This window comes from Macrotis lagotis, chromosome 1 (genome assembly GCF_037893015.1).
Source record: "Macrotis lagotis isolate mMagLag1 chromosome 1, bilby.v1.9.chrom.fasta, whole genome shotgun sequence".
NCBI classification, from domain to species: domain Eukaryota; kingdom Metazoa; phylum Chordata; class Mammalia; order Peramelemorphia; family Peramelidae; genus Macrotis; species Macrotis lagotis.
Window position 1 is genome coordinate 228,722,834 of NC_133658.1, and position 13,172 is coordinate 228,736,005.

The window sequence follows — 13,172 nt, forward strand, 5'->3', positions numbered from 1 at the left end:
TTGTATGACTTTGTTTTTTCTTCCTAATTTTTCTTTCTACAAAGTTCTGTCCTTGACCCTTTTCTCTTTTCATTCTATTAATAATTTCATTCTCATGAATTTGCCTATCAATTCTCTGTAGATGATGGGAAAAATCTCTATTTCCAGCCCTGATCTCCAAGTCTATATATCACCTTCACTAAGCAAGTCTCCCTGTAACATTTTTGACAAGTGTTCATTCTATACTTCTTGTTTGAAGACCTCCAGTGCTAGGGAAATAAAAATAACCTCCATTTTTACTTTTAGTATCTCAATTTTTTTTAAATCAACAAACTTAATTCTGCCTCTCTGTAGTTCCTATCTATCCCTTGCTCCTAATTCTGCCTTCTGGGATGAAGGGGACATGTCTAATATAGGTAATGATGTGATGAAGTGGATAGGATTTGTAGTCAAGGAAGACCTGAGCTTGAATTCTGTAGCAGACACTTCTTAATTTTGTAATCTTGGGATAATCATTTAACCTCTTTATACCTCATTTTCCTCATCAGCAAAATGGGAATTAATAATTGCACCTATCTCACAAAGTTATTGTAAAGATCAAATGATTTAATATATGCAAAGTGATCTGTAAACCTTAATGTTTATATAAATTCTAATTATTATTAAGATTAAGATGATTATGAATTCCTATTTCATGTGATAGCTCTTCAAATATGTAAAAATAGCTATCAGTCTTTTCTTCTCCATATGAAACATGCCCAATTCCTCCAAATGATCTGTGATTATTTAGCATAGTTTCTGGTATGCTGATTATATTGGGTGTTGTTCAGTTGGTTCAGTTATGTCTGACTCTTTGTGATTCCATTTGGGGATTTTTTGGCATAGGTTTGCGTTTTCTTTCTCCAGGGCCTCTGTAACAGGATCCAGGGACCAGCCTGACCTCTCACTGGAGTCTCTAAGGTGGACAGTCCGGCTCAACCAGAGATGACTCTCCTCAGAGGATCCACAGACTTGTGGCGCCCACTCACCTCCCTCCTTTTCCTTCAGTGGGGAGCATCTACATGAAGCCTCTCCTCCTTTCCACAAGCAGAAGGGCATCAGGAGGGGGGTTACACTCACAGAGTCAAGGGGAGGTCACAAAGACAGATCCCCTGATACACAATGTACACACAGGCCAGAGCTGGAAGAGATGAACTGCTCCAGTGTCTCTCCTCTCCTCTCTTCTCTTCTCTCCTGGACACCTCTGATGTCCTTCTGCATCCTCTGAATCTTCCAAAAAGTCCTCTCCAGCTCCACTGCCTCGAAGAGACTTTGTCTCCTGGTCAAGAAACTGCTTAGATCAAAACACATGTTTTCAACACAAGTCAATGAGATTTTGGAGCTTATTACAATTCACATTTTTGCCTTATTGCCATATTGACACACAGACTTCCCTTTACCACAATAAACCTTCATTATTGTTTTACTATATGAGCAAATTCCCAGTGAGAATGATCATTCTGACTAAGCTTGGAACACATACATCCAACAGTCATCTTAGTTCCGAGCACCCAGCATCGGGTTTAAAAATAAAATCATCTTAGCTTTTTATTTTACCACACAAAAGAAATTAGAATTGATTGTGCAGCATGGTGTACCCTTATCAGAGAGGGTGTTGAGCTCTAAAATGTTCACAAGTTATTATATAAAGCTCACAGAAGCAACAAGATGGTGTGTTTCAGTAGAAGTAGTAGAGTTAAGTAAAGAAACAGTCATAAGTTTAGTGAGGGATCATGCGTACCTAAAGTAGGCTGTTCTTCTAAGGCAGAACAGCTCAACTGAAGAGTGAATTGAACTTTTAAGGAGAATATAGGAAGATACTGGTGGACAAAGTTAACTCAGAGAACAAAGATGAGATAATTAAGAACGTGTAGATGAGGGACCATAGGTCAAAGACTTGATTCTTTCAGGCTAAGGCCGGGATCCATTGTTTTGTTGATGGGGGCTTTTGTAGAATCCTTGCCAGGGAGGGGCCAAAGTACTTCACTAAAAGTTCATTGACCTCATCTCATAGCTTGGTCTTTGGGAGGGGGCTGGACTGTGTTAAAGCAAAGTGCATGGTCAATACAAAAGGGAACAGATTATAGAACAAATTTCTGTTAACATTTTGCCTACTTCACACCTAATTGGGTTTGTCTATATTCAATTGTCTATATTTAATGTAGTTCAAATCTAGCTCCCCAAAATTTATTAGTTGTGTGAACCCAGGCAAGTCACTTAGCCCTGTTTGTCACAGATCTTTTATCTGTAAAATGCCTATGAAATCTGGACAGTCTACCAGGTCATGTCAGGAAACTGAATTGCTTCCATTTAAATTGTCTTAGGAAGATTCTGAAGATCCCCATACAGGAGAAGGTACCAGACACTGAGGTCCCTGCTGGAGCTAGACTGCCAAGCAATCATTACAACAGTGCAACTATGATGGGCTGGTTACATTGTTAGAATGCCAAATGGGAACTTCCTGAAGATCTCACTTAAGAATTTTAGAATTGATTGTACAGCATGGGAGACACTTGCACAGGACAACTCAGCACGGCGTGCCCTCCTTAGAGAGGATGCTGAACCCTGTGAACAAGGCAGAATTGAAGCAGCTCAAAGGAAACATGACAAATGTAGTTTAGAGTAAGCATCCCAGATGTTCACATGGACTTTTTGTGCCCAACCTGTGGTAGAGCATTCTAAACTCATATTGGTTTGATTAGCTGATTAGCCACAGTTGGATAACTTGCAATTTGTCTCAAATGTAATGATGTCATTTTGGTCTCCTTCGATAATGAAGGACAAGAACCACCCAAACAACTATCTGTACAACGAACTGGAAAAGGAACTGGCAAATCTTTCTAATATCTTTGCCAGGAAAACCCAAACTACTCAACAACAACAACAAAAATGACTGCAAAGATTTTGGTCCCCCTCTCTCCCTTTTTCATTTAAATAACTGGGAAAAATACAGTGTCAGAATATTCATGGTGCTGGGTAGGGCTGGTAAGGATTTGGGAAAAAATGAACTGGGGCAGGGGAGGGAAAGGGTTAAAAATAGAGGAGAACCAGAACCTAAAACAGTTAACAACCAATGTAGAGAAAGGTTCCAGGTAGGTTTCTTTTCTCCCTCTTCATGGCACTGGGGAGATTGCATCTAAAAGAGAGAGAATTCTTTAGAGAATTCTATATAGAATTATGCCCCCCTCACACATCCCCTCCCATCTGAGACTCTAGGTCCTGAGCAGCAGGGAGCCAAAACTGGGTTTGGAGAGAAAGATCTTTGTCAGTGTCCCTCATATTCAGCTCTGAGACATTAAAGATTTATAAAGATTTAGGGGATTCATTCTACAGTTTCTAATTGGTTCCCGTCTTTTTAATAAAAATGTCTTTAATACTGTGTATTGCTTATTTTTAGGTGCAGTATAGTGTACTACATTATAGAATAGTGGGGCAAGGGACAATTCAAGAATTTTCTCAGCTACTGAGTAGAGGATTATAAATCCAAGATATGTGGAAATCTGAGAATCTGGCATAAGGTTTCTTACAAATGTGCTTCCCAGAAGTGAATACAGTCCTTCAAATGTAGTCTAACACAGAAAAGGGCAGGTCTTTTGCATTCTTGGTTTGAGAATCTAGGCCTCTTTTAATGCAGACCTGGATAATACTAGTTTATTTGGTTACTATTGCCTCCTACTATACTTTCAATCCACAAATCTCCCCCCAACCCCCCAATTATTTTTACTTCAAGTATTTATGATCTAATCTGTCAACCCATACTTGGGGAATACCCAAGTGTTGAGCTTTTCATTTATCACTATCAAAGGACAAGAGAAATGTTATGATTGGGAAGGAGGTAAACTAGTTATGGAAAGAGAGCAATGAGATAGCATGCATGTTTCTTTGGAATTCATACAAAGGGAAGAGAATTGGAGGAAGACAATTTTATGGTATTGATTGGTATGGATTAAGAGCATTGATTGGGCAGAAGTTGGGAAATTTGGATCCAAGTCCTTATCCTCCTATCTCTGTGGGCAAATTATTTCAGTTTTTAAGTTTGCTTTTTCACCTGAAAAATGGTGATCATGGGTCTTGTTCTATCTCCCTCACAGGTTGTTGAGAGGGTCTAATGAGTGAATATATGTGAAAGAGCTTTAAAATATATAGCTATAAAATATATAGATGTAATGGATTCTTTTCTTTCTATATGTTTCCTCTTTCCAACTCCAAAACAACTCCTCTGAGGAATGATGATAAACATTTATATAACTCTGGAATATAGGTGTTATTATTATGTTAATTTTGTAGATGAAGAAATTGAGGTCATAAGGCTAAGAAGTATTTTAAGTCAGGATTTGGATTGGGGACTTTTCCTAACAACTCCAGCTTGCTATCAGCTGTTACTTGGCTGCCTCAAGATGAAAAAGAAAAAAATTATCCAACCTAGTCACTCTGAAATAAGAATTCTGAGAGGGGATCAGAAGGCTGCAGTGATTCTTTAGACAAACAATTTTTGAATACCTATAGATTTCCATTGTATCATGTTATTTACAATTTCTAAGAACCTGCTTTAGATAGGGAGTTGGGTGGTGCAGTGGATGGAGTGCTAGACTTGGAGTCAGGAAGACCTAAGTTTAATTCATCCTCAAACACTTACTATGTGATCCTGGGTAAGTCACTTGGCCTCTGTCTCAATTTTCTTAACAGTGAAATGAGGATAATAATAAAAGCACCTATTTTATGAGTTGTTGTGAGGATAAAATGAGATATTTGTAAAGTGCTTTGCAAAACAAAGTGATATGTAAATGCTGTTATTATTATTCTTGATTTTTTTTTTTTTTTTTTTGCTAACAAGCTTTGAGAGCCAGTCTGTGTGGTGAAATGGAATTTATACTTAAATTGGAAATCTAGCTTTGTCACTTACTACTAAAGCAACTATGGGCAAGTCATATAATCTTTCTGGGTCTCAATTTTTTCATGTGTAAAATAAAGGTTGTACTTGATAACCTCTTTAACTTAAAATCTGTGATATTCCTTCAGTTCACTCTTGTTCTTAACCTTCATTCAATTTTACATGTCCATTTCTTATGAAATGTTATTACCTGCTAAAACTCATAAAGAAATTTGGGGGATTTAGTTTCCAACTCAATATGTCATTCTTTCTTTGGATACCATTTCAGATCAGATTTATTCTGCGTTTCCATGGATAATTAAGAAAAAGTTGGCAGAGTCCTGTTAAAGTCATAGAATTGGAAAGGATCAGGATTAAAGTACAACCTACTTATTTTACAGATGTGTAAATGGAGGCCCAGAAAGGGAGAAGACTTAATCAAATTTCATGCCTGTTTACATTTAACAATTTAGTTTGTAAGAAATATAGAAACTGACTGTTAAATGAAGTTTAATAGCAGATGTAGGTCACTTTTACAAAAAATATTCATAGCAGCCCTGTTTGTGGTGGCAAAGAATTGGAAATCAAGTAAATGTCCTTCAATTGGGGAATGTCTTAGCAAACTGTGGTATATGTATGTCATGGAACACTATTGTTCTATTAGAAACCAGGAGGGATGGGAATTCAGGGAAGCCTGGAGGGATTTGCATGAACTGATGATGAGCGAGATGAGCAGAACCAGAGAAACACTGTATACCCTAACAGCAACATGGGGGTGACAACCAACCTTGATGGACTTACTTATTCCATCAGTGCAACCATGAGGGACAATTTGGGGCTGTCTGCAAAGGAGAGTACCATTTATATCTAGAGAAAGAACTGTGGAGTTTGAACAAAGACCAAGAACTATTACCTTTAATTTAGGGAAAAAAACAAATATCTTATTGTCTGATCTTGCTATCTCTTTCACTTTATGTTTCTTCCTTAAGGATGTGATTTCTCTCTCTCATCACATTCAATTTGGATCAATGTATACCATGGAAAAAATGTAAAGACTGGCAAATTTCCTTCTGTGGGGGTGGGGGGAGGGAAGTAAGATTAGGGGAAAAATTGTAAAACTCAAAATAAATAAAATCTTTAAAAAAACAGATGTAGGAAAAAATTATTCCATCCCATTAGGTACAATGACCTTTGTGGTCCTTTGGCAGGCATAAGATGACTTTTAAGGGATGAGAAGATAACTAAGGTCTAAGCCTGGCAGAGTGGATCAATTTCAAATGTGAGGAAAACATTCATTTTGCCTTTAAATGTACCTTAGTCATCTTATCTATCAAACCTACCACCTTAATTAGCAAAATTTGAGAACAGAATGAGCCCAAACACTAGGTTATCATTATATCTCTATAGCTCAGTGCGCCTTTCCCCCTTAGATACAGGGTGAGGGAAGTGAGGGGGACAAGTTGGAATGTAGAAAGTTATGTAGTAGGCCATCTCAACATTCCATTGATGTGGGTACTCCAAAAAAATAAGATTGCAACTCATCTATGTTTTCTCAGTTCAAGTAATTCTTGTCCAAGTCCTCCATTAAATCCTTTATATATGCCTGCCCAGCATGCTGGGGGATTATTTCTCTTACTATTCAATGAGGAAGATCTGAGTTTAAATCTTGTCTTAGATTTCATAGCTGATAAGTTAGTCTCATTCTGTCCCCCCTCCTACACCCACCCACATCATGAAACTAAGGATTTAGACTCAGAAGTTAAAGTCCCTCCTGTCTCAATCCAAATCTATACATCTATGATGACATGGATTTTTTTTTTTTTAGGTTTTTGCAAGGCGAATGGGGGTTAAGTGGCTTGCCCAAGGCCACACAGCTAAGTAATTATTAAGTGTCTGAGGCTGGATTTGAACTCAGGTACTCCTGACTCCAGGGCTGGTGCTCTATCCACTACTCCACCTAGCTGCCCTGATGCCATGATTTTTAAACATTATTTGGTCACTATTATATTACATGGGCTGTCCTCTAGTTATCCTTTATTCTTGCTGAATGACTTCTGGTCATACATATCTCTGATGGCAGGGTAACTAAGTGGTACGGTGTATAGCACACTGGTCTTGGAGCCAGGAAGACTCAAGTTTGAATCCAGCCTCAGATGCTTGACTTTTACCAGCTCTGTGTGATTGCCTTGCATCCAGGGTTACTATCTCCAGTCATCCTGATCCCTGTCTGTCCAATGGACCTAGTTGGCTTTGGAGGACAAAGTGAGGCTGGTGACTTAGCACAGCACCCCCTCACTCAAATCCAATTCATGAACTTGTGGCATCACCTCCCTGATGTGGTCTTCTTTGTAAATGATGGATAAAAAGTTATTAATTCTTTATGCTGCATTCTTTGTGCAATTTCTAGTTATTATTACATAGCAGTTTACTTCCTTCTACCATGCACCTTTTCATTGCTCTTTGATTTTTAACTTTAATTCTTTGGAGACTGTGGTATTCAATAATTTATGGTCATATCGGAAGATTTAGCCATATTTGGTAGGCATTTAAGAACTGCTTAGATATGAATGCAGTTGTAATTGCAAGTTTAGGGAGAGGATTTGAAGGAGGAGCCAAGAATACCAAAAACTGTCAGGAGCAAGTGACCTAGAACAAGTCATTTTCACTTACTGGATCCAAGTTTTTATGTCTATTAAATAAGAGGTTTGGATTGGCTGTTTTTTTTTAACAATATCACATTTTATGGTCTACATTATGAGGTCCTTTTCAAATCCAACAGACTCTATTTTTAGATCTTTCCTATCAACAAGCATTCTATGTTCTGTTTTTGGATAACTTTCATCTCTGAAACTCTATATTTAAAGAGTCCCTTTTTGCTCTGATATTTTATTTATGTCAATTTAACAAGAATTTATTAAGCATCTTCGATTTGGGGACCACGGGGTATAATATTCTTAAGTCCCTTTTAACTCTATAGCATGGTCTAAACTCCCCCTCTGTTCTGATACTTCATAATTCTGTTTCCTTTACAGCTGCTGGAACAAAAAGAGAATACCTACTAAGATCAAGGGCAAGTCATTTAAACTGTCTGCCTCAGTCTCCTCATCTGTAAAATGGGGATAATAGTAGCCCCTACTTTTCAGAGTTGTTGTGAGGATCAAGTGAGATATTTTATGTTAAAGCAATGGTTGGCAAATAATGGTATAGCTAGAAGAGGAATAGTGCTGGGCCTCAAGTCTGGAAGACATTGTCTTGAGTTGGAATGTGGCATCAGATACTTACTAGCTGCGTGACCCTGGCAAGTCACCTAACCCTGTTTGCCTCAGTTTCTTCATTTGTAAAATGTGTGGGAGAAGGAAATACCAAAATCATTCTAGCACCTTTGCCAAAAAAAATTCCAAATAGGGTCACAAGGAATCATAAGAGACTGAACAACAATAAATGGCACATTTCTGGTATTTAGTAATTATTTCTTCCTAATCCAAATCTATTTGTCACAGCCTCAGCACCAAGCATTCCATGTTTACGAAACTGGTTTAGGGCAAAATTGTTTGCTGACATGAAGATAATTGTTCTTATCTGGTTGTTTCACAAAATAGTAAAAAATTTTTCAGGAAAGAATTCAGAAATTGAAATACTCCTCTGGTTAACTTGTTTTGTGACTGACTGTGCCAAAAGTTGCAGAGAATTAAATTCTCATGTGAGATTTCCAGTCCTTCCTGCTTTTCTCAGCTTACAGGTTCAATCCTGTTGAAATGAACCCCAAGGGATGGTACAAAATCTTTCCTTGTGAAGGTTTGTGGTTATGGAATTTGGCCTGAAATTTGTGGGCCATTAGTTAGGGTTTGAAAACTTCTTTTGTTATGGAGAGATTGTGTTGGTTTTTTTTTTTGTAGTGGTATTTGACTGCTCAGTTCTTCTGTTCAAAACTCTAAAGGAAGATTAAGTCAGGTTAATGGGATTAAATGAGAAAAAACTTCTGGCTTAACAGCCTTCACAACAAAGGAGTCAGTTTCTTCATCATTATGTGTCTTTATATTTGTAGAGTTCTATAAATTTTGATCTGAAATTATGATCTTGCTGTTAAGGCCTTTCCCATATTCCCATTTGATACTTTATATGTATAGGGCAGAGTGCTGCCCTACTGGAGAATTCACTTACATTGTAGCCTGAATGATTTAGAGCTGAGGGGATCGGGAAGGCCCCCTAGGGATATGCGTAATGGTTGTTCATACCTGATTTATACCTGGCCACTGGATCCAGATGGTTTTGGAGGAGAAAGTGAGACTGATGACTTAGCCCAGTACCCCCTCACTCAAATTCCATCCATGTGCTTTTCATGGCATCTACCTCCCCCGATGACATGGTCTTATTTGAGGACAGACATCAATGGTTGTTCATTTTTGCTTTGCATCTGAAGTCCTTTTAGCATCTAGGACCCAGATGTATAGCTAAGACTCAGGGCTGCATTAGAATTCTGGCTCTCTACCCTTCACTCTTAGGGCTTTATAATTTGTGTGTATGGAGTTACCTCAGGAGTCCTGACTTCTCAGCCCATAGGACAGAGGACCCAAGAAACTCCTCAAAGATAATCAATGATTTAGATAATGGAGACTTCAGAGGGGATCTTATCCAAATGTCTTATTTTGTAGGTGAGAAAACATGGTCCAGGGAAGCTAATTGATTGGACCAGTTACAGAGGTAGTTAGGTGGCAGAACCAGAACTTGATTCCAGTTCCCCTGGGTCCCAATCCTGCAATCTTCCAGCTCTAATATATTTTTAGGAATACCCTATGAACATTATTCCTCAATGGTTTAAGTGCTCTGCCAACAATAAGATTTCTCCCAGGGTGGGGGTATTCTGAATTTCAAGTTTGAATGGCAAGAATTCTATTTTCCAAACTAAATGTTTTACCCCCAGTGAATTCTTGAGTCTCAACTTATTCCTCAGCTGGCCCCACAAGTGAATTTATTTAGAGTCCCATTTCTATTTAACTCTATTTTCATTCTCCAGAATGACTCATACCCTGGATCTCTTGGGGGCTTGGTATGGTCTTCCTTAAATGTTATATTCTTCTGGAGAAGGGAGGCTCCTGGAGGCCAGGAACCGCAACAAATTGAAAAATTTACAAAAAGACAAACTGACTAGGTTGCTGAAAAAAGAACACTCAGAAAAAATCCTGAAACATAGCTTCCTTCTCAAAACAGAGGCAGGGGACTAATAGGACACAAAGCTGGATATACGTTGTCACATGCAGTCACTGTACTTTTGCTTAATTGTTTTTGTCGGGGGGTGGGAATTCAAGGAGAAGTAACACAGAAATAAAAGTTTTTAATTCAAGATAACATTTTGTCTTTGAATTGTCAGCACCTTACAGGGAAAGCAGTTCATAAATGCTTACTGAATTGTATTTTGTGGGACTTGACTCAGAACTCAGATTCTTGTGGAAGCTTGTGGATTCTGTATTTAGACCCACAAGATCCATGCAGCTACACTTATGATCATATAATTCAAGACAGGAAGAGATTATCTATCTAATTTAGGCAAATCCCTAAAATCCAACCTGGTAATAGAATGGCTGAAGTCATGTTCTGGGGCTACATTCAGCACTCTGGCTACTGGGCTGTGTGTGAGGGCTTTTAACACCCGACCCCAGGTCTTCAACTGCAGACACAAAGGAAAAAAGCTGGGCAACATGGATGTGTCTCCCTTGTGTTTTTTTGGGGAAGCTCTTGACGCCAGAAAGTTGGGGCACCTTGGTTGTGTCTGTACTGGCAAAATAAGACGGGACTGGATAATTCAGGAGAAAAATCCTTTTTTGTGACCCTCATTATCCCAGTTGGCCGCCTCCGGCCGTCCCGGCGGAGACCCTGGGCGCCACTTCGCCGGGCCCCTGGAGCCGCACCTCGGCCAGGTATTGTTCGGCGCTCGCGGTGCCGGCCCGGCTTCCAGCCCGAGCCCAGGAGGGCAAGCTCCCGGGGCAGGCCCTGGGTGGGCAGGGAGCCCCGGAGCCCCTGGCAACGCGGGTGCCGGGGAGGGGGCGCTGCCCGGCATGAGGTCACCGCGGCCTCGGGCTGGCCCCCGCCCACTCCCCCCCACGTACTCCGGGCTCCTTTCCTGCCCCCCACGTCCTCCCTCTCGGCTCCCGCCAGGCCCTGCCCGGGCGGCCGGCTTGGCTTGTCTGCGCACGCCCGCTGCCCCGGGCCGGCCCGGCCCGGCCTCACCCCTCACTGCGGCGGCGGCGGCGGCGGGCTTCCGAGCCCGGCGCTGCGCCCGGCCCGCCCGCTTCCCCGTCCCCTCCGGCGGCAGCCAGGCAGGAGCTGGCGCGCGGGCGGGCAGGCCGCCTCCCCGGGCCGCGGATGGCGCCGCGCACCGCCCCGCTCCCCCGCTCCCCCGCGGCTCCGCGGCCCGGGCCGCCCGCTCTGCTCGGGGTCTGGCGCTCTCGTCCGCCCGCCCTGGCGGTCCCGCCCCGCCTGCCGCGCCCGCCCGGGCTGCGGCCGCGGCCCCTGGCTCCGGCGGGCCGGGCTCCGCGGCGGCCTCTCCTCCCGCTGGCCTCGCTTGATTCCAAGACTGGGGCTGCTGTTGCGGCTGCAGCCGTCCCTGCTGCCGCCACAGCTGCCCCTGCCGCCTCCGGCTCTTGCTCGCGCTCCTGCTTCAGCTCCCGCTGCCATTGACGTCACAGGGCCGGCACGTGACTCGGGCCAGACCAATCGGGCCGGCCCCGGGCCGCTTCGGCAATCTCTGGGCCCCGCGCTCGCTCCCGCCCCTCCCCCGCCCCCTCCCTCCTCCCTCCGCCCCTCCCCCCGCCGCGACAGCAGCCGGGCCCCGCGGCTCCCCCCGCCCCCGGCACACACACACGCACACGCGCACTCACACTCGCCGCCGCTCGCACTGTACACCCCGCACTGTACACACGCGCAGCAGCGCCGTGCACGCAGGCGAGCGCGGGGCCGACGGAGGGGAAGGGGAAAGGCGCCCCCGCCCGGCTGTGGGGCGGCACAAAGCGCGGAGCTGCCGCCTCGCCGCCGCCGCCGCCGCCCCGCTCCCCCTGCTCTCGCACCCCGGCCGGCGCGGCGCGGCGGCTCTGCCTGCTTCCCCGCCTCCGCCGGGCTCGGCGCCGGGCAGCGCCGCCGCGGACATGCCCCTGGCCGGCTAGGCTCGCGCGGGAGGGCGGGCGCCCAGGTCCCGGAGGGCTCGCCGCCGCCGCCGCCGCCGCCGCCGCTCGTGCTCCGCGGGCGCCCCGTGGCCGGCCGGCGCCGGCGCCCGCTCCCGCCCCCTCCCCGGGGGGCTCGTCGGACCCTCCCCCAGAGCGGGGGGCGGGGGCTGCCGTGACACGGCCGGGCCTCGGGGCTCCCTCCTCCTCCCCCGGGAGGCGGCGGCGAGGAGGAGGAGGAGGAGGAGGAGGAGGAGGAGGAGGACCGGGCGGCCCGGCTATGGATCTGACCGGCGGCTCCGGCGGGGCGGGCGGCCCGCGGCAGATCGAGGAGACCAAGCCGCTGCTGGGCGGCGAGATGTCGGCGGGGGAGGGCGGGAAGCCGGGCGCCGTGCCCTGCCGGAGGGCCCTGCTGCTGTGCCACGGGATGAGGTACAAGCTGCTCCAGGAGGGGGACATCCAGGTGTGTGTCATCCGGCACCCCAGGACCTTCCTCAGCAAGATCCTCACCTCCAAGTTCCTGAGGCGCTGGGAGCCCCACCACCTGACCCTGGCGGACAACAGCCTGGCCTCGGCCACGGTGAGTACCCCGGGGGGCGCGCCGCTGCCGGCAGCCGCCCCCCCCGGGCAGCCGCCCCCCCGGGCAGCCAGCCCCCCCCGGGCAGCCGGCCCCCCCCCGGGCAGCCGCCCCCCCCCGGGCAGCCGGCCCCCCCCCGGGCAGCCGCCCCCCCCGGGCAGCCGGCCCCCCCGGGCAGCCGGCCCCCCCCCGGGCAGCCGGCCCCCCCCCGGGCAGCCGGCCCCCCCCCGGGCAGCCGGCCCCCCCGGGCAGCCGGCCCCCCCCCGGGCAGCCGGCCCCCCCGGGCAGCCGGCTCAGACTGGGGTCTGCGCCCGAAGCCTGGCCCGCCCTCGGCGCCGTGCGGGTCGGGGGTCCCCTGGGCGGGGACATTCCCGGAGCAGCCTCCCGCCCGTGTTTTCCAGAAATGTGGTGTTGCGTGGTCAGTGCCCCCCCCAGCACGGTCAGAAGTGAGGCAGCTTCGGGGGACTGGGCAGCGGATGACGAGCGAAGCTCGGGCCCCGAAGTGCTCTGTGAACCTGGCTCTCGGGCCGGGGGCACCGTGCCGCCGAGGGGT

At 46.2% G+C, this 13,172-nt stretch overlaps 1 protein-coding gene across 3 annotated transcripts in view; it reads left to right on the forward strand.

Annotated features, from left to right (window-relative positions):
• The first annotated feature begins 12,127 nt into the window (after positions 1–12,127).
• Positions 12,128–13,172, forward strand: part of CMIP (c-Maf inducing protein) — a 275,350-nt gene continuing 274,305 nt past the window's right edge. For 2 of the 3 annotated variants that reach the window (XM_074209741.1, XM_074209742.1), the window contains exon 1: positions 12,129–12,622. In XM_074209741.1, the coding sequence (XP_074065842.1) occupies positions 12,323–12,622 (300 nt within the window). In that variant the 5' untranslated portion in view covers positions 12,129–12,322. Of the gene's footprint in view, positions 12,623–13,172 lie in introns of all 3 variants that reach the window. The other variant, XM_074209740.1, reaches the window with a different exon arrangement.